The sequence below is a fragment of the Ricinus communis genome, chromosome 6, assembly GCF_019578655.1.
Source record: "Ricinus communis isolate WT05 ecotype wild-type chromosome 6, ASM1957865v1, whole genome shotgun sequence".
Classification (NCBI taxonomy): Eukaryota; Viridiplantae; Streptophyta; class Magnoliopsida; order Malpighiales; family Euphorbiaceae; genus Ricinus; species Ricinus communis.
The window spans coordinates 19,819,119-19,843,665 of NC_063261.1; the positions used below are offsets into that span (position 1 = coordinate 19,819,119).

At 33.1% G+C, this 24,547-nt stretch overlaps 4 protein-coding genes across 6 annotated transcripts; 1 reads left to right on the plus strand and 3 right to left on the minus strand.

Annotated features, from left to right (window-relative positions):
• The first annotated feature begins 520 nt into the window (after nt 1-520).
• LOC8280977 (pumilio homolog 12) lies at nt 521-3,785 on the plus strand. The gene is made up of 5 exons (XM_002518598.3): nt 521-1,926; nt 2,015-2,180; nt 2,634-2,797; nt 2,906-3,164; nt 3,374-3,785. The coding sequence occupies exons 1-5, from the start codon at nt 725-727 to the stop codon at nt 3,515-3,517; spliced, it is 1,935 nt and encodes a 644-aa protein (XP_002518644.2). The 5' UTR covers nt 521-724; the 3' UTR covers nt 3,518-3,785.
• A 7,471-nt stretch (nt 3,786-11,256) lies between these two features.
• On the minus strand, nt 11,257-13,567 carry LOC8280978 (thioredoxin domain-containing protein 9 homolog). The gene is made up of 4 exons (XM_002518599.4): nt 13,364-13,567; nt 12,990-13,265; nt 11,661-11,819; nt 11,257-11,567 (listed from the first exon to the last, which is right to left on the minus strand). The coding sequence occupies exons 1-4, from the start codon at nt 13,385-13,387 to the stop codon at nt 11,397-11,399; spliced, it is 630 nt and encodes a 209-aa protein (XP_002518645.1). The 5' UTR covers nt 13,388-13,567; the 3' UTR covers nt 11,257-11,396.
• Nucleotides 13,568-14,025: 458 nt separating this feature from the next.
• On the minus strand, nt 14,026-15,203 carry LOC8280979 (snakin-1). Its single transcript, XM_002518600.4, has 2 exons — nt 14,900-15,203; nt 14,026-14,440 (listed from the first exon to the last, which is right to left on the minus strand). Exons 1-2 carry the CDS (start codon nt 14,979-14,981, stop codon nt 14,256-14,258), a joined length of 267 nt encoding a protein of 88 aa, XP_002518646.2. The 5' UTR covers nt 14,982-15,203; the 3' UTR covers nt 14,026-14,255.
• Nucleotides 15,204-15,620: 417 nt separating this feature from the next.
• LOC8280980 lies at nt 15,621-23,290 on the minus strand. Of its 3 annotated transcripts, none has more exons than XM_015718931.3 (10): nt 22,964-23,290; nt 21,691-21,746; nt 21,280-21,533; nt 19,620-20,226; nt 18,670-19,323; nt 17,029-17,469; nt 16,685-16,879; nt 16,398-16,454; nt 16,052-16,114; nt 15,621-15,931 (listed from the first exon to the last, which is right to left on the minus strand). In XM_015718931.3, exons 2-10 carry the CDS (start codon nt 21,721-21,723, stop codon nt 15,848-15,850), a joined length of 2,388 nt encoding a protein of 795 aa, XP_015574417.1. In that variant the 5' UTR covers nt 21,724-21,746; nt 22,964-23,290; the 3' UTR covers nt 15,621-15,847. The 3 variants fall into 3 exon arrangements, with proteins under 3 accessions (XP_015574417.1, XP_015574416.1, XP_048231537.1); XM_015718930.3 differs by having other exon boundaries at nt 21,680-21,746; XM_048375580.1 differs by lacking the exons at nt 21,691-21,746; nt 22,964-23,290 and having other exon boundaries at nt 21,233-21,360.
• Between the last annotated feature and the right edge of the window lie 1,257 nt (nt 23,291-24,547).

Genomic DNA, 24,547 nt, shown 5'->3' on the forward strand with positions numbered 1-24,547 from the left:
TGAGCTTGATACTAATACTAATATTATAATTGGAAAAGTGTCATTTTTCCTCTGAACATGCTTAGTTGCTCCACTCGTTGAACTTACATCTCCATCTATTCGTTTAAGTAGAATTTAAATAATTTGTGTAAAATTTTATCATTCTTATTTTATTGTATATGACAAATAAACTTATGACTATTCATAGTCATTAATTAGCTCTCCACGAACTAAATATTTATATTTTTACTTTTGAAATTTATTTTTAAAAGAAAAAATAATTTATTTTATTTATTATAAAATTTAAATTTTAAAAAGCAGTTATAGGGGGAAATAAAACTAAATAATAACTAAAGATAGGTAAGAATAAGGAATGCCAAATCAGCCATTAATAACATTACAATTTGAGTAAATTACGTTAAAGAGAATACAGAGAAATATATATCTCTACAAGCTTTTAAGAAGATTATTTTAATAATTTGTAATTAATTATGGTCTTTCTTACCCTCAAAAACCCTACCTCGTCATGACCAAATCCGAGAATTCACTCTCTACAATCTTTTTAGAAGTTATCAAAAAGAATGATATATATACAATAAAACTCTTCTTCTCTACCCTTTGCCATTGGCCAATCAAAATTTCATTATTTAAAACCCTATTTAACCTCCTCCACCACCATCACCACCACAGCTACCTTTTCTTTTCTTTTCTTTTTCTTTATTCTTTATTCTTTATTCTTTTAACAATGGAGAGGACGCATGATGATCATCTTCCACCGTATTTAATGGTGGAAAACCATTCAGATTTCTCTTCTTATAATCACTCACCTGAAACCCTAAACCTAAGCCTTAATCTTAATCAACTGATTCCATCTCCATCACATGAAACCCACTTCTTATGGCAAAATCAACTCCCTCAAAACCGTATCCCTTCGTCACAAAGCCGTGCTACTACTGTCTATCAAACCCTAAATCCACAAAACCCACTTTTGCAAACCCACCTTTTCCAAAACCCTAGCTCACAAAACCACCTTCTTGTGCAAGAAAGCCACCATCAGCATCAACTCCCTAATTATCATCAGATGAATGATTTTGGTAGTGGTTTAGATTCTGGGTTGCCCATAAACCCTAGTTTTGCTGAGCCTGTCCGTATGCAAAACCACCACCACCACCACCAACTGAGTCTTGAAGATGCCTTCAGTCGCGTGAACATATCGGCTGCTACCTCAAATCACCAGTTTCATCAATTGCTTGATGAGAATTATCTAACCAATAGGGGAATTTTATCTGCTTATTCGCAACAACAGCATTCACTTAATAGAATGAGAAGTATCTCTGCCGGTCTTGGCTTGCTTCGGGCTAATTCGAACTCGGCTATTGATCGGTACTATCAGAATGGAAGCAATAATCTGGCAGCCTTGGGTCAATCTTTTTCAAATTATAGCAACAACAATAGACAGAATTTCCAGCGCCGTACTCCGTCTTATGATGGGCTGAACTATGGACATATAGTTAGGCCTAACCCTAATCGACTTGATTCGAGTTCTAGTCAATTCATTAGTAGGGCAAGATCCATTAATGGGTTAGATTCAGAAAATTCAAGACAATTGCTTTCTCCATTGTATTATGGTAGACAGATAGTTCAAGCAGGAAAACATGGAAATTACTCTTCATTAGAGCAAGTGAGAGGGAGAATGGCTATGGTTGCTAGGGATCAAGATGGGTGTCGTTTTTTGCAAAAGAAGGTTGAAGAGTTAATACCTGAACAAACTGAGATGATTTTTTTGGAAGTGAAAGATCATCTGTATGATCTAATTGTAGATCAGTTTGCTAATTATCTTGTTCAGAAGCTTTTCTTGGCCTGCAATGGTGTACAGATTAATCAACTTCTTCTCTCTTTGGTACAAAATGGTGAAAGACTGAAAAACATATGCATTCATATGCATGGGTATGTTTCTCCGTTTCCTTTTCTTTTTGTGATTAATGCTCTTTTAATCATACTTGATGTCAGTAACAAATTCTTATTCTTCTTGTAGAACTCGTGCAATGCAAAAAATAATAGAAATCATCAATAATTATCCGGAGCAAAAGGCGTCACTTGTATCTGCTTTGGGAAATATCACTGTCTACCTAGCCAAAAACCATAATGGTCATCATGTAATTCAACAATGCCTTAAATGCTTTGAGGTTGAGTATACTCAGGTATTTATATTAGTCTCACTCTCACTTTGTGATTGGATATTCCCATGTAAGTTCTTACCTTATTTGCTTGGAGTTTTCATTATTCTGTTTAACCTCATAGTCCAAACTCATCTATATACACTGCATGCCACTGGTCATCAGAATGTGCATGTGATTATATACATTATTATAAAATATGGGTCCACAAAATAGGTGTACATTATTATATAGTCATGGCCGGCTATTTCACTATTTATTTAGCGGACCGTAACAACTATTCCTTATTTCAGTTGTAGACTTAGTCTTAATGTATCTTTTAATTGGAGCAAATAATCTAAAGAATTACTTTATTCTCTTGCGCAATAAATAAAAGATGTCTTGCATGATTTGTAGAAGGTAATTCTGATTTCTCATGATCCTACATATGTATTTCATTTAGCTTACGTAATCTCTCTTGACAATCTGCTGATGCAGTATCTTTTGGCTGAAATAGCTCAAAGTTGTATTGAAATTGCAAGGGATAAAAGTGGATGTTGTGTGTTGCAAAAAGCTCTGGATAGCTCTTATGGAGAGCTTAAAGAGTGTTTCATCACTACAATAACAGCTAATGCGTCCGTCTTGTCGGTTGATCCTTACGGGTTTGTCGCCAAAATCATACTTTCTTTTAATATTTTTCAATTATCAATCCAATGCAAAATGTGTATCGGTTGGCTTATGTATACGTATATATGCTCTCGTGCTTTTAGGAATTATGTTGTGCAATATGTACTTCAAATGCACATACCACATGCTGAAGCCACTATACTGGAGCAACTCAGAGGACAATTTGTCAATCTTTCTATGGACAAATTTGGCAGCAATGTTGTGGAGAAGTGTTTGAAAGAATGCAATGAGATTAATGCTGCAGGAATTGTTCAAGAGCTTGCCGACAGTCCATCCATTTTGCGAGTTCTTCAGCATCCTTTTGGAAACTATGTTGCTCAGTCAGCACTTGAAGTAGCTCCGGTAAATTTCATATACTCCGGACAATACTTCTTTTTGCTAGATGATTAAATTCTCAACCATACCTTTTTAACCTATTGCTGAAATTATTCAGTCTCTGGATAAATTCCTATATATGATTGCCCTTTTCCATGGATACTATCGACATGCATTAAATTTTTTTTTTCCTTCTTTCATATGCAATGGCGTTTGATGTGGTCGTAATGCTGCAGGAAGATCTCTACCAGTATCTTGAGCGTGTGATCATTTTCTTTGAGCGTGAACTGCACAGCCATCTTCATGGGAAAAAAGTGCTGGCTCGAACTCGATCAGGAAAGAGGAACAATCGTGTACGAGCAATTAATGTAGACTACTAGAGTAACTTCTTGTGTGCCTGTCATTATACTCCATTGTTTCCCTATCCCTAGAGAGTATAGTATTTTGTTGTTTTGCTGCGTCTTAGGTTTCAGGTGATGTTTGTTGTTTTGCTGTGTCTTAGGTTTCAGGTGATGTTTGTTGTTTTGCTGTGTCTTAGGTTTCAGGTGATGTTTGTTGTTTGTTGTTTGTTTCAAGGCATGTGTATGCACTGTGTTTTGAGTACTTGTAGCAAAGAGGGTTGTGCCATTTGAATTGTATGTTTTATGATACTCCTCACTGTCGCTTGTTATATAGTAGTGTTGGTCTTGGTTTTAGTACTGCTTTATCTTTAAACAAAATCTTTTGGTAGTTTAACTTATGGAAAACATCTTGAAACATATTTCAATTTCCATTACCAAACAGACAACACCTAACAATTTTGGTATGGATAATTGGGTATTATGATTTAAATTTAGTACTCAAAAGTTACTCTTTAAAGTTTCAAAAGGGAAAAGAAAGAAAACAAAAACCCTAACATGGAGACCAAATTCTGAAATGATAGATGAGTTAGAATAGCTACAGGGAAGCCTATATTATGAAGGAACAAACCTGAATCTCTTAGAATGAGAAAGAGAGCATTACCTGATAATAGAATGAACGGACGTTTCGGTTTTAGAGTCTTTGCATGCAGAGGGGAAAGAAATTGGCGGTAAGTGCACCCACTGATTAGTAGCCCAGCCACACGCGTGTTCAGAACTCGAACCGAACCTAGTTAGTCCAGATCAGACCAAAACTGAAGTTTTAGTTCACATTTTACTCTATAGAACCAAGAATTGTGTATATACCGCGACAACAGTAAAACGGGTATTAATTTTTATATTAGATAACTAATGTATATTTTTTTATTTTTTAAAATTAATAAATATGTTTTAATTATTTATATATTTTAGTGTATAAATAAAACATATCGGATCCAATTTCAGTTTTCTCCAATTAGTAATAAATCTAAAATCAAACTGTAACCATAAATTCGGTTTTGATTTAGAATTATCTTTTTTTTTTTTTTTTTAATTTAGACTATCTTTTGTTAAAAGAAAAACACGTATTGTGAAGTTGTTGGCTGACTGATACCAATTGGCGACTTTACATTTGAATTTTCTTTTTCTTCTAAAACAATGGATTTTCAAGCAAATGGAACTGGGAGTGGAGCAGGACCGTCTGGTTCCAATACCAAAACTGATGTTGAAATAGACCTACAACGGTAATATTAAAATATTTTTTCAATAAAATAATAATATTTTATTTAATTAATTTCTTAATTACGGTATTAATTTTAAAAATAACGATATAAAAATAAGACTAGATATAATCATCTTATTAAATGAGTTTTTTCATGATGCTATGTATCATTGATCATATAATAGTTCTGTTTTGATTCCAGTTTGATTATTATCATTTTTTTTATCTCATTGGCAAGTGCTAAATCTTACTATTTTCTAAAGGTTGAAAAAGAAACACTTAACAAGGTGAACCATATAGCTGTTAGTTGCTAATCTGTAGTTGTTGGCCAAGCTATTCATGAAACAGATTATTTTATGATCAATGAAACTATGGAAATTATATTTCAACTGCATAGTGATTAAATTCATTTACCCATAAGAACAAAAGAATATAAAAATTAGGATCACTGAAGCATAAAAACAAATAAACGTTCAGAAAAAAAACCAAGACATTCAGAAAGCTTATGATGGAAAGAGAACATTCAAGTTTTCTAGATTTTCTGATACTCAAGACAGAGAAAACAATGGGTTTGTGGAAGCCTGAACGTGTTCACCTATGCAAGTACTCCATTTATTCAAGGTGCAATAGAGATGGAAAATGTATTAAAAACCTGCCATTCGTTGCCTCAATAAAATGCAACACAACAAGAAGCTAAACTAAATACCTTGTCAAGTTAGTAAGAACTAAATATATTGTTCTCATGCTAACCAAAATCACCCCAAAAAACATTTCCAGCAACCAGACAAACAAAACAGACAGAATTTACAAAGGTTGCAATTGCATGCGTCAAGTTTTACACAACATTGCGGTTCTACCAAAAATTCACATTACAGAAAGTTACTCATATTCCCAACAACACCCCCATTTTGGATCATCATCTCAGACATCAGCGCTTATTCAATCTTTCTCATTCGTCAAAGGATTCAAAGCTATCAGAGTCCGTCTCAAGTTGCCTAATTTCTTCCACCAAAGAAATGGCTTTAGCCTCTCCCTGAAGTTTCAACTCAGCTCACCTGTAGCAGACACAAATAAAGAGTAATCAACAGCAATAACCGGAAGAAAGAAGGGTGCTCGAACAATTAAAAAAAAAAAGAAAGAAAGCTGAACTTGCAAACAATTGAAAGCACGAGAAGTGCATTTTGTATCTTTTTGCGAAAATTGAAGCTTAAGTACCGTTGGTAGAGCAGAAATTTATTTATTTGTTAATGGGTCAAATTTGTAAAAAAGTTGTGTAGATTAAAGCACATAGCAGAAGCTGGGAAATTCAAAGACTCCAATTGGATTCTTCACTTTCGTACCAAAATTGTGGAAAGTGCTGGCGTCAATTGGCAGTAGATTGCTGGCTGGCTTTCCGAGGTACCAACTAAAGAGAATGATTTATATATATATATATATATATATATATAAAGATATGTCACGATTTGATAGTTTTTTTTTAGTGATTAAAAAATACTTTGCGATTTAATTTATTTATATTTTTATAACTTTATAAATTAATATTATTAGATTTCTATAATTTGAAATTAATATAATACTTATACTGAATTTCTTTCATTAACCATTATCCCATTAATTAATTTTTGACGTCAACCAATTAATCTGATTAAAGGATTTTATTGATAAAAAGCTTATTTTTTAAAATTTGATATTAAATATCAAACTCAATAAAATAACTTAATCCCTTATGTGTATTCATAATAGAAAAATTAAATATAAACAGAGAATTTGTATCCTAATGTATAATTTGAAGAATCTTCAAATGATGTATTAATCAAAATAAAAAAAAAAAAACTAGAATAATGGATAAAAGATTTCATATTTATTATAATTGAAGTTTGAGTTTCACGGACAATTGCGTTAATTTATATTATTATAAATTAATATATTATTATTATATAAACTCACGGACAACATTGAGTTATGATCTTCCCTCACTTTCCACTCCTATCAATCATATTATTATCATATCTCCTCTTAACACAATCATGGGGCCACCTTCCTCCTTGATAATGACAATCCTCCTCATCATCATCATCATCTCCTTCTCTCATTGCATATTCGTCGGACATGCAATTGGAGTAGCATTTGAGTCCCAGGATTCGACAAAGCAAGTGTCAAGGCCAATTACGAAACACAACATCATATATGTTGAGCCTATTGATCCTCATTATGAATTCGCAGCAATTGTGTTTCCATTTAGTACCAGTTCCTGGGAAGGTGAATGCTTTACAGACAACACCAATTTTGTCACGTTTTCTCAAGATCAAAGCCTTGGCTTTATTGTTATTGAGGTACCAGAGAGAAATTAAGAATATTTGGAATAATGGCTCAGTAGTTCTTTACTGATATTTCATTTATATTTATAGCAGATTTACAATAACCAGAGATAATATTAAGAGATTACAAACTAATTTAATGCTACAAAATAGGACTATCTAAACTGAATATAAATTTATTACTTCCACTGAAACTCTATCATATAGTTGCATAAATGTAGGCTACAATATCTGAACTGAAGTTGAAGTGGTCACATAGTAAATATCAAGCTGTTTTAACTCTTCCCCTCAAACGAATGGGTGACTCAACGACACCAAGTTTGTCTCGTAAAAATTCAAAACGAGAATGTGACAACGCCTTTGTAAGACAATATGCTATCTGATCATGTGAAGGTACATACTGAATTTCCAAGTTTTTTCTTAAAACCATATCTCTAACAACATGAACATCGATCTCTATATGCTTTGTTCGAGCGTGAAATATAGAATTTGATGCAAGTGCAGCTGCACTTAAATTGTCAACCCAGATAATGGGTCTAGAAGGAAGAGGAAATAAGAATTCTTTCAAAATTAAAGTTAGCCAACATATTTCTGCTACAAGGTTGGCTAAAGATCTGTATTCAAACTCGGTGCTTGATCTAGCTACAACATGTTGCTTTTGAGAAGACCAGAAAACTAGTGTATTATCAAAATAAACACAATAGCCTGCTACCGACCGACAATCATCGGGACAACTAGCCCAATCAGCATCTAGAAAACCACTTAAAAGAAGTCTGTCACTATGTTTAATATGTAGGCCAGCAGTTGTAGTGCCACTTAGATATCGAAGAACTCTCTTCACCGCTTGTCAATGAACCATTGTTGGTTGTTGAAGAAATTGACTTAACTTATTTACTGAGTAGGCTATATCTGGTCGAGTGTGTGTGAGATCTTGGAGAGCTCCTATAATCTGTCTATAGGTTGTAGGATTCTTCATGATTTCTCCATCTTGTTTAGACAACTTCTTTCCCATTGCTAGTGGTGTTGAGCATTCTTTGACATGTTCCATTCCAGCTTTCTTGAGTAATTCTTGAATATATCTTGATTGTGTAAGATACATCCCAATTTCATCTCTAAAGACTTCAATTCCAAGAAAATAATGTAAAGACCCCACATCTTTCAGTGAAAAGATTTTGTTTAACTTGTGAATGAAAGTTTGCACAAGTTTATTATCATTGCCTGTTATCAAGATGTCATCAACATAAATGAGAATAAACAAAACTTTAGTGTTAGACTTGAAAAAGAAGAGAGAAGTGTCATATTTAGAATTGCAAAATCTCCAACTGATTAAAGTATCTTTCAACCTATCAAACCAAGCACGGGGAGCTTGTTTAAGGCTGTAGATAGCCTTGTCAAGTTTACAAACAAAATTTGGTTTCTTTGGATCAACAAAGCCCTCGGGTTGCACCATATAAACATCTTTAGCAAGAAAACCATTCAGAAATGCATTATTTATGTCTAGTTGTCACACTTCCCATCCTTTGGAGACAGCTAGAGTGAGCACAAGTCTGATTGTAGAGGGTTTGATAACAGGGCTGAATGTCTCAAAGAAATCAATGCCAGGTGTTTGGTGAAATCCTTTGGTCACTAACCTTGCTTTATAATGCTCTATTCTCCCATTTGGATTGTATTTGAGCTTGAAAACCCATTTGCGTCCAACTAAGGACTAAGCTTCAGATGTTGGAACTAGATGTCATGTTTGGTTCAAGGTTAATGCTTGATACTCAGTTTGCATGGCTTTCTTCCAATTGTTATTACTAAGAGCTGCTGAAATAGTTACAGGTTCCATAAAATTCAAATTATCAATAGTCTCAATGATACCTGTATAAGGAAATTTTGGCTTGTAAATTCCACTCTTTCCTCACGTCACCATGGGATGGCCAACTGGTTGAGTTTCTGCTTGAGTTGAGGACTATTCTGGCTCATCATTTATGGAACTTTCAACAGCAAATTCTTGAGATAAATCTCTTGGTGAGATAGAAGTGGAGCCTTCAGAACTTGATGATGCCACTGAGGAAGTTTGATGCTGGTTTGTACAAGTAGAATCTGTAGTCAGATTAGTTAAATTTGAAGGTAAGTCCCGTGACAATGGTGCAGAAATAATAACAGGACTTGATGATATTTTGGTATTTAGAAACCCAAAATGGAAGGGAAATTCTTTTTCATTAAAAATCACATGTCTAGAGATATATATTTTGCCTGTAGAACTGAGACATTTATATCCTTTAAAGGATTCACTATAGCCAAGAAAAACACACTTTATTGAATGAAATTGAAACTTATGAGTTTGATATGGTCTAAAACATGGAAAACAACAACAACCAAAAATCTTTAGGAATGAATAATCTGAAATTTTGTCAAATAATTTTTGCATTGGTGAAATATTTTGAAGAACATGAGTTGGTAGTCTATTTATTAAAAAGACAACACTTTCAAAAGCTTCCCACCAGAATTTTAATGGCATTTTAGCTTAAGCTAAGAGAGTTAATCCCATTTCAACAATATGTCTATGCTTCCTTTCAGCTCTACCATTTTGAACGGAGGTATGTGGGCAAGTGTGTTTAAAAATGATTCCAGATTATTGAGCTATCTGAGAAAATGGTAGATACTCAGTTCCACAATCTGAGTAGAGTTGTTTTATTTTTCTGCCAAATTGATTTTCAACAAGATTTTTAAAATGACTAAAGGCTTGAACATCATCGCTTTTGAATTAGAAAGGATAAATTCAAGTGAAACGACTAAAATCGTCAATACAGTGTACGTAAAATCGATAATCAGAAGATGAAAATAATGGTGCAGATCCCTAAAAATCGGTATGAATTAAATCCAAAATAGATTTCGCATGCAATTGAGAATTTTTAAAAGGCAAAGCATGTGATTTTTCAAGTTGATAAGCATCATAGAAATTCATTTCATTAATTTTTGAATTAATATTATATAATTTTAAAACTTGAAATAATACTTTTGCAGATGGATGGCCTAATTTCTTATGCCACTCATCCTCTTTGGAGGAATTAAAAGAACTAACAGACTTGATCGCATTGTATTGAGTGAGTGAAATTTTATTTTGTAGGTTGGATAAAGGGAATGGTTCACCAGAACTTGGAGTATTTGGAGGAGTGGCCATGTTTGGCTTGTTTTTAGCATTGGCCAAGATTTGACTCTAATACCAAGAGAGAAATTAAGAATGTTTGGAATCATGGCTCAGTAGTTCTTTACTGATATTTCATTCATATTTATAGCAGATTTACAACAACTAGAGATAATATTAAGAGATTACAAACTGATTTAATGCTACAAAGTAGGACTATCTAAACTGAATATAAATTGACTACTTCCATTGAAACTCTATCATATAGTTGCATAAATGTAGGCTGGAATATCTGAACTGAAGTTGAAGTAGTCACACAGTAAATATCAAGCTGTTTTAACTGTACCAGATTATGGGATTCTTCAGTTTGGATTTTAATTTTGATTCTAAAAAATTTAAGTTGATTTTATCTACAGATGAAATGAGTACGTATTGCATTGAGAAAGTTTCATGTTTAAAGTATTATTCTTAATTAGTTTTAGTTTAGAGAATTTCTTTAGGAGTTTTGTTTGATTTAAATTGAAATAATGGCGCAGTATGTATTAGTATATTTCTTAATCAAATCTTAAAGGTTTTGTAACAGTCCTTTTCCTTGAAGGTGATGGTTTTTAAATAATCTTCTCCCTCTTAGAATAGAGAAGATTAAATTCTATTACTAAATAATCTTAATTTATTAATAAATGATTCTTCATATTTTTTTAAAAAAATATTTCCATTACATATATATATTTTAGGACTCAATTCAAAAGACAAATCTTTGAAAACTTAATTATAAAAACAAAAAATACAAGATCTTTAGAACTTTGAAACTCATGCAAGACATGAGAAAGCAAGGAGCTTCTATTGCCAGACAGAGCACCATCGCATGTATAAATACCCAAAAAAAAAAAAAAGAAAGAAAGTCTACATTAATCCAAGAGTTGGATCGACTAATAAGGATGATTTTCGATATTCCATTTCCTGCATGAAAAGATTCAACTCCTTCAGGAACAACTCATAGTTCCTTTAATGGCACAGGATTTAACAGAATGGCACCACGGTGGAATTTGGTAGACGAGAGAACTCAACAACATCAAAACACAAAAATCATATAGCACCTCAATATATCAGGTGAAACTTCAATCTCCGAGTCGAATGCAAAGGGCAACAGATCTTTTCACTATCTGAACAATACATAAATACAATAGTTGCAGCTTTCGCCAATAGCAGATTTTACTCTGAATCTGAAGAATCATGACTTTTACTTTGCCTCACACTCCTCCTGCTCTGTGTGCTAGATTTAGATGCTTCACCCTCCAAGAAGATGACTTGAGCTTTAGCCAACCTCTCCTCTAAATCCTCTGTGCTAAACTCATCCGTTCCACCAAGCTCATCAAACCCCACCTGAACACAATATAAGATCGTTTTGCATCTTTCAAACAGTGAAAGGAAAAACAAAAAGTTTTCTGTCAAACACGTCCATGCATAAAAACATACCACATAATCATCCACTTTGGCATTCTTGATGAGGGCAAGGGTTGGAAGAACGACAATCTTGAGTCTCTCAGCCAAAAATGGACTTTTCTCAGCATGAATTTTGACAAAACGTGTCTCTATGTGCTGCTTTGCCAATATGCTCATGTGTTTGTCCATCACCTGAAAATGAACTGTAAACATGGATTGCAACTCCTAAATTTTCAGGCCAATTTAATGGTGGTACAAATACCTTACCGGACAATATAGTTCATTGCATATACAATCTAATCATGGTACCAATAACAGGGACATGCAAAAACTAAAAGTTGCATGTATTATAGTCAAATCTCATTAAGGATGAAGTTTTTAGGAGAGGGGAAAATTACCTCCCAGTTTTGTAACTCAAGCAATCAATGAGAAGACAATATTTTGTCTTAAGGAAAAAAAAAAGAGAGAGAGAAATCAAAATGACATCTGAATGTTTCAAGATGCAAATGGAGCTTAAGACACAGTCAGCATGCAAGCGGATCACTGTCCTCAAGAGCTTAAGAAAGAGTGAAGCTTTTTCCATAGCCCAACTTGAATTGTCCATAAGCCTCATTAAGAAGTAGATATACAGCTGGAAGATTCACTACTACCAAATATATATAACTTAAAGGTCTCAACTAGAGGAGGGGAGGAAAAAGGTGGGAAGATACCAACAATTCTCCTGTCCAATAATATCTAAGGACTGATTGAAGAGAGAAAATAAGAGGGAATATTTCAAATTTTAAAATATTACCTTAATCTTATAGCTTGTCATGTATCATTATGTTATTGGCTTGTAATCCAACTCAATATGTGAGTAAGAATTACAGCTTCAATATAATTTCTCCACCTCAATACATGTTTAGTAAAATGCAAGTGAAGATAACATATTACCATCAGATGAAAATAGTCCATAGCATCTTGTTGTGCTCTTTTCCTTAGTATATGCATGATATGAAGTTGATTCTATTTTCTTTTTCTTTCATTATTGTCTAGTGCCTATCACCATAATGTGCGTGTTTGGAAAGTCCAAAATCATGAAAATTCAATTTAGATTCTATTCTGTTTATTCAATTCTTGTATCTGAAGGAATTAAAATCTTCCCAAAAAAAAATGACATAACTTTGCAAGAGTTCTTTTTTTTTATTTAACTGAACGCTTAAACATAATTTATTCCAAGCAATACCTTAAACAAATTTTCACATTACTCATTATAATAATTCTTATCGTAATTTCAATTTATGTTAGACCTAAGTACTCTGAATAAATCCCTAAAACTATGAAAACATTTAAATTCTGAAAATAGTAATTTTTTTTTTTTACCTTGCAAGGCCAATTATCGCGATAAAAATGACAAACGACACGATCACTAGCTTTAACAATGGAGAAAAAGTCCTTCTCAGCGAGAATCTCAGAGTAATCGCCATGACCGAGAGAGATCCAACGGTTACGCTTCTCCGCCATTTTTTTCATCTGTTGCAAACGTCTCTCTCTAAGAGCTTCTAGATCGTCTTCATCGAGGCGTTCTAGTGCTGCGATCTCATCATCTAGCTTCTCCTCCACGGCTTTCGCTACTGTAAGTACTTGTTTCTCTATTATCTGAAACACAAAAACAGACATTGAATCGGAGAATGCGTAAGATTTAAATGACTATATAAACACAGAGAGAGAGCGAGAAGATATTGAAGGTTAATTACCTCTTGAACCTTTGAATTTTCCATGATTGGAGATTTGAAGTTCAAAATTGAAATGCAGAGAGAAAATTGAATAATAACGAGGTGAAGGAGATGATAGAAACGACGTCGTTGGTCTTTTATGTTCGTTGCTTTTCTCTTATAGTTGGGCTTGGGCTTGGACTTTAGGGCTCTAGTACATAGTTATCTCATTTGTGATTCAGGACGTCGTTGGTCTTTTTACTTCTGATGCATCATAATAAATAAAAAAATAATATTATATATATATATATATATATATATATATATATATAATATTTTAATAATATTAATTAATAAATATTTTATTATTTAAAATTAATTAATAGATATTAATCTGATAAAAAAAAAATTCAATAAAAAAACCTTCCATGGTGCACAAGTGCAATCCACATATTTTTATTAAATGTTTGAAGATTAATTAATTGGGAAGCTTTAGAAGATCTTAGAATACTTGTATGGAAGATTTTAATGGGGACTTGAGATTTTATTTTCCATCTTTTTTATTCTATATTTAGAGGTAAATTCCTAATACTGTCACTCAAAGAACTATAAATGTCAAACCCCTACAGAGCCAATTATTGTTTTAAAAGAAAAACAAGTTAGTCTTCTTCTTGGGCACACAATCAAATCTATAAGGATAAATATAAAGAAAATAAATATGATAATCACAAACCATAATAAATTAACATCAGCAAAAATACAAGAAATACACCACTGACTAATTAACAGGACTCTTTACTCATTATTGGACATATCTAATCTACCTAACACTCAAGTATTCTTGAGTTAACAGTTCATATGATTTGGAAGGTAAAACCAAACTGACAACTCTCATTTCTTCCATGTTCTTATAAAACATAAATGGATGGATGATTTAAGGGCACTTAGACTTGCCCTTAGAATTCTTCTTGTCCCTATAGCAAGGGCACTCATGCTTGTTACCATAAGTTCCTGAAGGCACACACTTGCATTCTGCACAGCATATTTCACAATACTTGATGCACCTATCTTTCACTCCTGCTCTTGCACACCTATCATTGCATTTATTGGCACAGAAAACTATAACACACACGCACAAAAAAAAAACAGAACAATTGCAACCCATTAGCACCAAAGACAACTAATAATAAGGTTATTATGTAGAAACAGTTGCATTTCTTGACTTGAGCTTTAGTTTTCTTTATAGCTTGAGTACATCAGTTTGTCAGGAAATAACACATTCCAAGCAATTAAAAAATTTAATATTAGTGTTCAAATAAAAACGAAGAGGTACACCAAAAAAAATGAAAAAAAAAAACAATTTTTTTTTTTTAAATAGCATTTCTAGACAGTTTTTGCTTGTAAGTTGAGAAATGTTTGAGAAAATTAATACTTTTCAGGCTACCAAATAACAGATCAAGTTGAGAAATGAATTATAGTCACTAGTCAGGTTAAAGCTTGGGAGGCTTGTTAACGCTTCCCCAAGCAAGCAAAACAGTATATCAAAACAAGCAAAATTTAATAAAAAGAAGCACGTACGCGATTTAGCCATAACAGGTACCAAGAAAGAAGAGCTCAAAAGAAAAAAGCAAAGAAGCAGAGTAGCAAAGAAGAACTTCATCTTCTTCAATGTTGAAGTACTAGAGCTTTGAGACACTACTGAAATGAAGAAACAAGTGTGAATATATAAATATCCGAAAAAGTGACTGAATACCCTAGTGTGAGGGAGCAAGTAAAGAAGAGGTAATAAAAGTGCAATAAAAAAGGGTGTTGAGGGAACAGCTGTAGCTGTTCTTGTCACATTAGGAGAGTGAGATCAGTGAAGTATGGCCCTAGTCCACGCGGTTTCTGCAGGAAGTGTTGGTTGTGAAGATGATATTGGTGTGTAGTACCTTCCTTTTGCTTTGTCTTTTTATAGCCAAGGTAGCAAAATAAAGCAAAGGATTTAGATTTAACTAATGCCCAAGGTGGTTTGTTCAGAATGCATGGACACAACTGTCATGATTCTCACAATCCTATGTGCTGCTTGTTGAGCTGTATTCACTCCATATTTATGTTGAATTTTTGATTTAGTACATATCGAAAGTCTGTTTCGGGTATTCTATAAGGATGTCAGGAATCAGTTTTAATTTTTTTACAAGTTTTTTGAGAAAAGAGAAGGTGGGTCTCAAAAACTCGAGCACTGCCTGAGTTTTTGCTTTCTATCTTTCACTCATTTATGTAAGAAGAACCAACATCAATGTGTGTTTTGGCTCGATGATACTGAAATATCGTCATGATACATTCGGCTATTGTAATTGAAAATACTGTTATTGGGTTAGAAAGGGGTTCTGTATACAACTCTAGAACACACTTTTGCACCCAAACATTTTTGCACCAGGTATTTACATTTTTTTAATGCATGTAAATACAAAGAAAAAGGTAATGAATATTTACTATTTAGTTATAAAGTAAATTTACAATGAATTATGAACCCATACACAAACATCAGCCTCCCATACTGTTGGATGGTTGAGAATGTTGGCTGTAAGAGCTTTCTTTAGCATGATCGCAAGACGCAAGCAGATTAACCTGCAAATTATTCCTCTGAGATTTTAGTAACTTGACAGGAACTAAATGAAGCAAACATACAGGAGACAGAGAGAGAGAGAGAGAGAGAGAGAGAGTTAAGAAGAGCAAGCATGTGTATACCTTGACAATTTCATACTTTGAGTTTGGACGCATGTAGGCTGCCAAAATGCTCATATTGAAATCCTGTGGACAAGAAAACAAGAAAATATCACTTGCAATCAAAACATGCACAAGTGCACACCAGTCAGTACTTCATAGAACCTACTCAAATGACAATTTCTAACACCTGTCTCAAGTGCTGCTAAAGTGGGCTAAAGAACAAGCGAAGCAAGAGAAACAACTACTGGAAACAAGTAAATAAACGATAGAAGAACAAGACTCATCGCGCGTTATTAACATATTTGTTGAGTCTGCCAATCAATTACCAAAAGCACATTAAGAATCAGTACCGAAATGCAAAACTCACCCTAAAAGGATCGCCCCTCAGAGACTGCACATACATTGAACTCCCTGAGCCTCTTCCCTGCAAAAAGGACAAAATGCTAGTTATTAATCTTAGAAATTCAATCCCTAATCCTTCCCTTGGCGGCACTCATTAATGAATATCGACTTATGAGCCCTAGGCTTTAGATTGGCTTTTGTTGGAGTGAGACTAAATATAAATTTAAGACTAGTGCTTTTCTTTCCTGCTTTACAATAATCTCTGCTTGGTGCTACATCACAGAAAGCATATTAATGGGAAAATTGATATACCTCCAAAGATATGTCTTTGAGGCGCCTTCCAGTTTGAGCACAGCAGATACGAACCACATGTTCATCACAGCTCCCACTAACAATATAATCCCTTCCATTCATGTAGTAGGAGCGTGTGTAATTCTGTGAACTTCCAATTGAAGAGATATCAAAATTCAAGTGGAGACTCCCATCAACAGCCAAAAGTTGTCGAACCTAACATGACAAAAATTATCATGTAATTATGTATCACTGAGCGCAAATTCTGAACCATGGAGAAAAATTAATGGGGTCGCCATATCCAACCGTAAATGATTGAACGCATTGAAAGCCCTAAGCATGCAGTAAAAACAATTCAGGAATACCTCATTGTCAACGGCAGAGACAAGAAGATAGTGATCATCAGGAGAAAAGCAAACCATCACATTTCCCCTAGAGCTTGAAGTAGTATAGCAAGGCTGTATTGGTTTCTGTCTCAAGTCCCATAGTTTGACATCCCGATCAAATGAAGAAGTAGCAAAGACCGATGGGGAATGGTTCGAGAACTTCACAACATTGATATGTTCCCTGTGCATATCAGTGAACATCTGTATTTGCCTCCCACATTGGATGTCATATAGAGCAACATTTCTTGAGTATCCACTTGCAAGAAATAGTTCATCCGTAGCATTAACATGAACAGATGTCAATTGGTCAAAATCATCAAAGGTGACTGAACCAGCACCCGTATACATGCCTGAAACTGTCGGGGGCATATGCTCAACATCATATAAGTTTAATGAGCCGTTATCAGAACCTGCTATTAGCTGGCATTCAACAGGAAAGAACCCAAACAGAATAAGGAATTATCATATTTATGGGGGATTTGATAAGCACATAAGTAAATTCCCCAAGTATGCCCAAAGATGAAGACAGTTGACTAATCAATATTGCCAAAATGTTATTTTGAGAATCTAAGGTGAATATTGCCCAAGGTGAACTACCTCTTCGGTAGGAGTTCAATTTCATGGACCACATATTTTGTTCTCACAGGGCCAAAAAGCACTTTAAGATCATGGATGCACATCATATTACATGAGCTGAAAAAATTCAACATATGCCAAGCGTCCTAAGGTATAGTATTTACCTGTGTCTTAAACTTAATTCAAGGAATTCCTTTTGGAAATCCAGGTCATGCATCTATAACTGAAAATATATATTGTGAAATAAAAACTAAAAACTATATGCTTCTTGTAATAGCCATATTATAGTTAAAGCACTATTATAAAAACAAATGCTAAATTTTGGTTTGTGCAGCTTATCTTAAGACCAACCTGGTTTCTGCAAGGAAACAACATGCTTAAAAGTATAACAATAATATTGCATTCTAGGACCTACAATAGAAATAATTTGAGAAAATCTACATCTGTCAGTGAAACTTTTTCTGGACAATACTAACATTACTGCTCTTAAATACCAAAACTACCCGCATTTTAGAAGTGTCAAAATTTCAAACTAATTAAACTGCATCCACTCATTTCTTATTGATTTTTTTCTTTAATTTTTGAAAAGAAGGATCGACCAGAAGGAGTACAAAGGAAAGATGCTAAGTTTTAAAAGTTTAAAAGATCAAGAACATAAGCAATTATTAATGATAATTTGGTCAACCTAGAATACATACAAAACAATATCTATCTTCCTTATTCACATATGGACATAAATTTAATTCTAATTTATTTCTAAAATGAATAATGCCATAAATTTGAGAACTTCTTCTTGCACCCATATTCCCCCTACTTGCACACCAACCGGAGAGTAGTTTGTGCACCAAGTGAGCCCTTAATTAAGTTATTAAAAGAATAGTTTCTCATATGCATCACACAACACTTCAGATTCTTAAAATGGCAGTCTATAATAATGATGATAGGCCCTTTTATAATAAATGATTTCTCACATCAAGCATTTCACATGCACTTTTACTATAATTTAACATTTCTTACTCCATGCAGACTGCAGTAATCGCATACCTTGGATGGATATTTTTTGAGCCAGCATAAGCCTAACACACTGTTCATTGCTCCAAGTGAGGGAACATAATTTACTAATTTCTCATTCTCATGGTTGACTACAACTACTTCACCATCTAAAGTTCCAAATACGAATAGGCTAGAGATTGATGGATGATACTCAAACTGCCTTGGACGAAAGCACCTCCTTCCACCTCCCAAATCACATTTTGATACAGAAAGTGAGTGTAGAAAAGGCCAAGCAGAAGAACCTACTTTAGCAGCGCAAAATGACCGGGTATAGAAGTATTGCGAGTTTCTACAAGGATATGAAGGCTTATGATTTTCAGTCCGCAGACAAGAACGACTTTCTTTTATTTCACGCTTCTGCAAAATACTAACAACACTCTCTTTATATTTTCGTTTGTAGGGTAAGTACTCAAAGTACTGCGAAAATGTAACAGCAGCCTTTTCCCTGTCAATCTTTCTTATAGGCAAGTTATCCAAAGTTTTCAAATGGGGCATTGAAGCTATCATGTATTCTCTATAGTGTTTCTCATAGCATACGGGTGAAGCATGAGAAGAAATATACGTCAAAGCAACATCTGCAATATCCCTTGTTAAAGCACCTGGCATGGACTCATCATTCTTATTGCACATATTGCCAAAAGACACCTGAAATAAATTACAAATTTGAAAGTGGCATGTCAAGCATTAGATCTACCAATATAAAGGAAATAGCCTTAGCAATCACTTAGCAACACTATTGTTACATGTTGGGAATTTCTAAACATCTTACAAAAAGATTTTTCATATCCTGGGCCATTGAATTGATTCCTTTAAAATGCTATCAGCACGTTACTCCAAAATAATTATATTGAATACGTCAGACTTTCAGGGGAAGATGCCTTTAGTATTTTCTCATGGAAGTACTCGAGCGATTCAAAGGAGAAAGGGCACATGTGGGTTACCTCATCCTGCAAGTTGGCCTGTCTATTTGACCCAAGAGATACACTGGATAATGAATCCATGTAACCATGTTCTTCCCAGTAACTTGAAAAATCCATTTCACTGTTATCTGATGAATCTTCTACCATGTTTTGAACTTCTTGATTTATAGTTGAGCCAATGAAAGAAAACATATTCCTGAATGCCTCTTCTGTGCTTAAATTAGGATCTGTATTTTCACCGATATCAATGGATGGTGCTTCATTGTTAGAAAAACTGTTCAGCTGACTAAATTCGCATTGCTCATCTGACTTTCCACTAGATGGGGCTGAAGAAGACCCAGTCTCATTGCAGCACAACCATTTTTGAAAGCTTAGCTCTACCAAAGAAGAAAGTTTAGAAAGTGCCGCTACAGTTGTCCAGAGATTAGCAACTCTTGTTGCACACATTGAAAGGCAAATTAGATTGGGCATGCAAGCAAAACAATCCTCCCAGAAGCTAGTTAGTGAAGTGTTGAAATCGAGATTGAGGGTGTGTATCCGCATGAATTCCCCAGACAAGTTGAGATTCCGAAGACGTGATGACCTCAAGTTTAAAACTTGGCATGACAACCCTCCTTGTGACAGCTCCCTAATAATGAAACTCAAATTAGTGCTGTATGTGCACAATAAAGTGCCATGGAAAAGATGTGAAACAAAAAAACGAAAGGAAGAGGAAAATAAAACTTTGAATGCATCATTCAGTAAAAAGAGTAGTGACATAATACTATATCTTATTATATTGAACCATGGAAGAAAGAAAAGAAAACTGAGTGCAGCAATAACTGAGCAGACAAGATAGCACAGCAGTTAATGTTCAAAATGGAAAAATCTACTGATGAGTTATAATTCAGCACCAATAAACCATCATTAGCTAGACTTATCAAAACCTAACAACCAGCAAGGTAGTCTAGATTATAGATGGCAACTCTCCTAATTGGCTGACAGAGGTAGCAAGAAGCCTGGCCATTAGAGATATGGCAGCTTGAGGGAAATGTAAGATATTCTTGAGGAAGATTCTGAGAAGCACAGTAGCTATTTGTAGAATTCAGAATGGTAAACAAGCCACAAATTTATGTGCAAGAACAAGAGGAAGGGATGGAAGGACTTTGAAATGAGTGATTATGCTAGTTATGCTAATTGAGCAAATCCTGAGCCTGAGAATAATAGATGAGGGGAAAATCACCTATTGGCATAGGGAAATACCAGATTAAATATTATCCTTACTAATCATTCCTTGAGCATTACTTACAGCACTGCCTCTCTTCAATTGCTCAAGAACCTCTACATCTAAAGGACCAATAAATACAAATATTTGAAAATAAAACTGGTTTCATTTAAACCATACAAAAACCAATTTTGGAAATTTATCTTATAGCTAGTGTTCCAACAACAATATGGATCATAAAATGAAGACATCGGCCATAGCTTATGAGAATTCACTTTCAAGTTTCAGTTGCTTAAAGTTCCTCATGCCTACAAAATAAATAATAAACTAAAATTGCTTAAAAGTTTCCAATAAAGGTTGGGACATATATTCAATCAGACAGAAAATAGATAACTTGATAAAGACACTGCATAATAACAGCACGATTTACCTCAACTAGCTTTAATTGAAAGCCGGCATCAAAGACAAAGCATATACCTCAAGAAGTCCTTTTCATATAATGAGTCCTGAAGATCAACTATTCGAAGCTTTTGATTAAAAGCACGAATCAGAGCTAAAGCATATTCTCCATTCAAGACAGATGATGATCCATTATGTATGTCAATTGCTTCAATCTCAGAAGTCTCAATTGACTTACACACATCAAGAAGAGGAAGAAAATCAAAATCTTTAAGTTGATCCAAGAATATTTCGAGGTTACGCAGTTCATTGCAAGACTTTTTAACCTCAGCCTAAACAGTAAAGTATGATCAGATTCAGTTTTGCGTTACCACCAAACAAAACAAGGGGGAAAAAGAATTCCAGATTGAACCAATAAATGGATTATATATTATACATATAAATAAATACAAATAATGTAACTCAATCAAAACTCAACCTCGAAGAAACCTGATAAAACTGAAGTATTAGGTAGAACCCCATGCCTCCCACAGGATTCAATATACCTGAAATGAAAGGAAAAGAATAAAATACAGTACAAATGCTTCAAAAAATCAATTTATTTAAAATAATTTTTAACATTAAAAGAGCATTGACTATATTAGCAATCAAGAAACTACTAGCAAAAACTATGGGCTTGAAAGCATGCCTGAATGAACTTGGTAGCCTTTTCCCTCACAAAATCCTGACAACTAGCTTTAACTTGTAAAATAGCATAAAACTAAACAATTAAACACAGCATTAATCTGGTTCCCAAAAAGAACAGCATTAATCACAGACGACACAACTGATGAAGTGGCAAAATCCAAAACAACAGCAAACCACCAGGACAGTACATCACTCTAATAGGCTGAGTCATTCACACACCAAGCTAATGACTTTCTTGTTTTCTCTTTTTCTTTTTATGGAGAATAACTAAGTGTAGTGAAATAGCAAAAATTAAACATATTAAATCTTCAAAAATTAGGTCACTAATTTAATGCGAAAGTGGCCACACAGGGATACAGAAACAGTTATATTATTTGCTTCTCTATAAACGTAGTCCATTCCAACATTCTCAAATTCTATTGAATAAATAACATCCAAGTATCCACCAGGAAAGATATCTACTTGAATCTCCATCATTGGCATTTTACATACTCCATATTCTTAGTCATCCAATAATAATTAGATAAACGAATAGTTTGTAAAATAAATGACAAGCCAATAACAAAAAGCTCTATATTCAACAATAGAATAATAACTTGAACCAAGAACAGAAAAGTTGAAGTATTTAAGTGGCAAAAGAGACCAAAAGTAAAAATTCATTAGATAGTTGAAGTCCGCAATTAAACCCGGTTTCCAAACCCAATGCCTGGTTCTATACCAATCTTCAATCGTTTGATCACTAAATTCCTACTCATAGGCAAGCTATAGCTTCCAAAAAGAAAGAAAAAAAAAAAATCTATTTCAAGAAAGCAAAACAGGGTATTACAGCATTTCATGGGTGAACAAGAAAAAATAAACTTCACTTCAAAATTCATAAAAAGCAGGATCTTTTATCAGCGTAACTCCCAAACAGAGGTAACTTTTATCACTATGACCAGAAAACGAAATTCCAAGAAACTCACAAATTAAAACAGAATTGAATGATCAAAACTGCAAAATTACATGTGATGTTCTATATAGTTTTCCAAAAAAAAAAAAAAAAAAAAGAATCAAGAAAGAAACTCGAGATACTTACAAATTTTGCAAGGTGAGAATATCTATAGCCATGAATGAGATTTGGAGAGCACAATTTCGAGAGAAAAAAGAGGCTTCTTTTCTTAATTATCAGCTATAAAAAGGAGTAGTACATCATCATGTGATTACATGGTAATGATAAAAGAGAAGAGGGTATCTATGCCCTTGCAACCAGTAAGAAATAGAAACATTGTATAGCTATGAATGTACAAGTTTGCTTCGTATTAGTTTACAAGGTTGGAGAGATGATATTAAGGTTAAAGAGAGATGGAAGAAAGAGCAGTGTCTTTTTGTGATTATCTTTGCTGAAAATAGCAAACAAGCTTTTTTAAATTTTGTGAAATTAATCAGCATATAAGTAATAACAATGGAGATGTTATTCAGTCTGACATTATTTATATTGTCTTTTTTTTTTTCTGATAAATTGAAGACATATTCTAAATTTCTAATGGTTAAGGAAAAAATTACTCATTTAATTTTCTATATAAAATGTTACAATTTTCTTAATTATAATTATTTATAATAACAAAAACTACGAGATATTAGATTAAAAAAAATAAAAACTCTCATTAATATCATAGGAACTAGGAACAAATTGAACTACATTCTGTTTAAAGTTAAGAATTATTTTTGCATTAAGTAAATAAATTTAAAATATTTTATTAAATTAAGTTTTTATAAATTATTTTATATCAAATATACTTTTTTGAAAAATAAAATTAATCTATTTCTTTAAAAAATACTTTTTAAAATCAAAATAAATTTTATTTCAAAAAAAAGGACATCAAAACATATTTTTAAAATATGGTATGAGACACGCAATTTCAGACATAGCTATGGCTCTAGATTAGCACCAAATTTCATAATTGGTCTAATAATTCATGCGTTGAAATACAATCATCTCCTCTATTCGACTTTTATGTCAATTTATACCAGAAATAAATTGTAATTTAACTAATAATCTAGTCTCAATTTAGTTATTTTTTAAATTTATAGATTTTTTAGTCTAAATTTTTATATATTTGACTCAAATTAATTATATTTCTTAAAAGAATAAGAGAGTGAGAGTGGCTCTCTCTTAACAATTATAATATTATTTAAAAATTATTTTATAATTTTAATACAATTAATATAATTAAACAATAAGTATTACCACTATTATTTTCGTTGAAACCGCTCTCAACACCATTACTATTGCAACTGTCTCTTTCACTGTTATTATTAAAATAGAAAATAATAAGAATATCATAGCAATATTTTTCTTATTGTTTTTTATTTAAATATTAATATATATTTTTTAGTTTAAATAATTTAATATAAGAAATTATTTTTTATTCTTCATTTTATTACTCTCTTTCTAGGAAGTGTGTAACTCACTCTTTTATTTTTATAAAAAAATTAGGACTAATTTGAGCTAAATATGTAAAGATTTAGACTAAAATATTTAAAAATTTAAATAAAAATTAAATTGAACCCGAATAATAAAGTTAGTGACCAAATTAGATTTTATTTTTTATAATATGACATAGGTTAGGTTTTAATTTATATTTTTTATTTTTATTCCTAATTATATATATATATATAT

What these genes read in the sequence shown, in the direction of transcription:
- LOC8280977 (XM_002518598.3), top strand. Translation starts at nt 725, where the DNA reads ATGGAGAGGACGCATGATGATCATCTTCCACCGTATTTAATGGTGGAA. An exon ending in ATATGCATTCATATGCATGG is followed by an intron (nt 1,927 to 2,014) that starts GTATGTTTCTCC and finishes TTCTTCTTGTAG; the next exon opens with AACTCGTGCAATGCAAAAAA. An exon ending in CAGCACTTGAAGTAGCTCCG is followed by an intron (nt 3,165 to 3,373) that starts GTAAATTTCATA and finishes GTAATGCTGCAG; the next exon opens with GAAGATCTCTACCAGTATCT.
- LOC8280979 (XM_002518600.4), bottom strand. Translation starts at nt 14,981, where the DNA reads ATGAAGTTCTTCTTTGCTACTCTGCTTCTTTGCTTTTTTCTTTTGAGC. An exon ending in ACCTGTTATGGCTAAATCGC is followed by an intron (nt 14,441 to 14,899) that starts GTACGTGCTTCT and finishes TGTGTGTTATAG; the next exon opens with TTTTCTGTGCCAATAAATGC.
- LOC8280980 (XM_015718930.3), bottom strand. Translation starts at nt 22,995, where the DNA reads ATGGCTATAGATATTCTCACCTTGCAAAATTT. An exon ending in TCAAAAAATATCCATCCAAG is followed by an intron (nt 17,470 to 18,669) that starts GTATGCGATTAC and finishes GTTGAATGCCAG; the next exon opens with CTAATAGCAGGTTCTGATAA. An exon ending in TCTCTGCCGTTGACAATGAG is followed by an intron (nt 16,880 to 17,028) that starts GTATTCCTGAAT and finishes TTGTCATGTTAG; the next exon opens with GTTCGACAACTTTTGGCTGT.
- LOC8280978 (XM_002518599.4), bottom strand. Translation starts at nt 13,387, where the DNA reads ATGGAAAATTCAAAGGTTCAAGAG. An exon ending in GCGATAATTGGCCTTGCAAG is followed by an intron (nt 11,820 to 12,989) that starts GTAAAAAAAAAA and finishes GTTCATTTTCAG; the next exon opens with GTGATGGACAAACACATGAG. An exon ending in CCAAAGTGGATGATTATGTG is followed by an intron (nt 11,568 to 11,660) that starts GTATGTTTTTAT and finishes TATTGTGTTCAG; the next exon opens with GTGGGGTTTGATGAGCTTGG.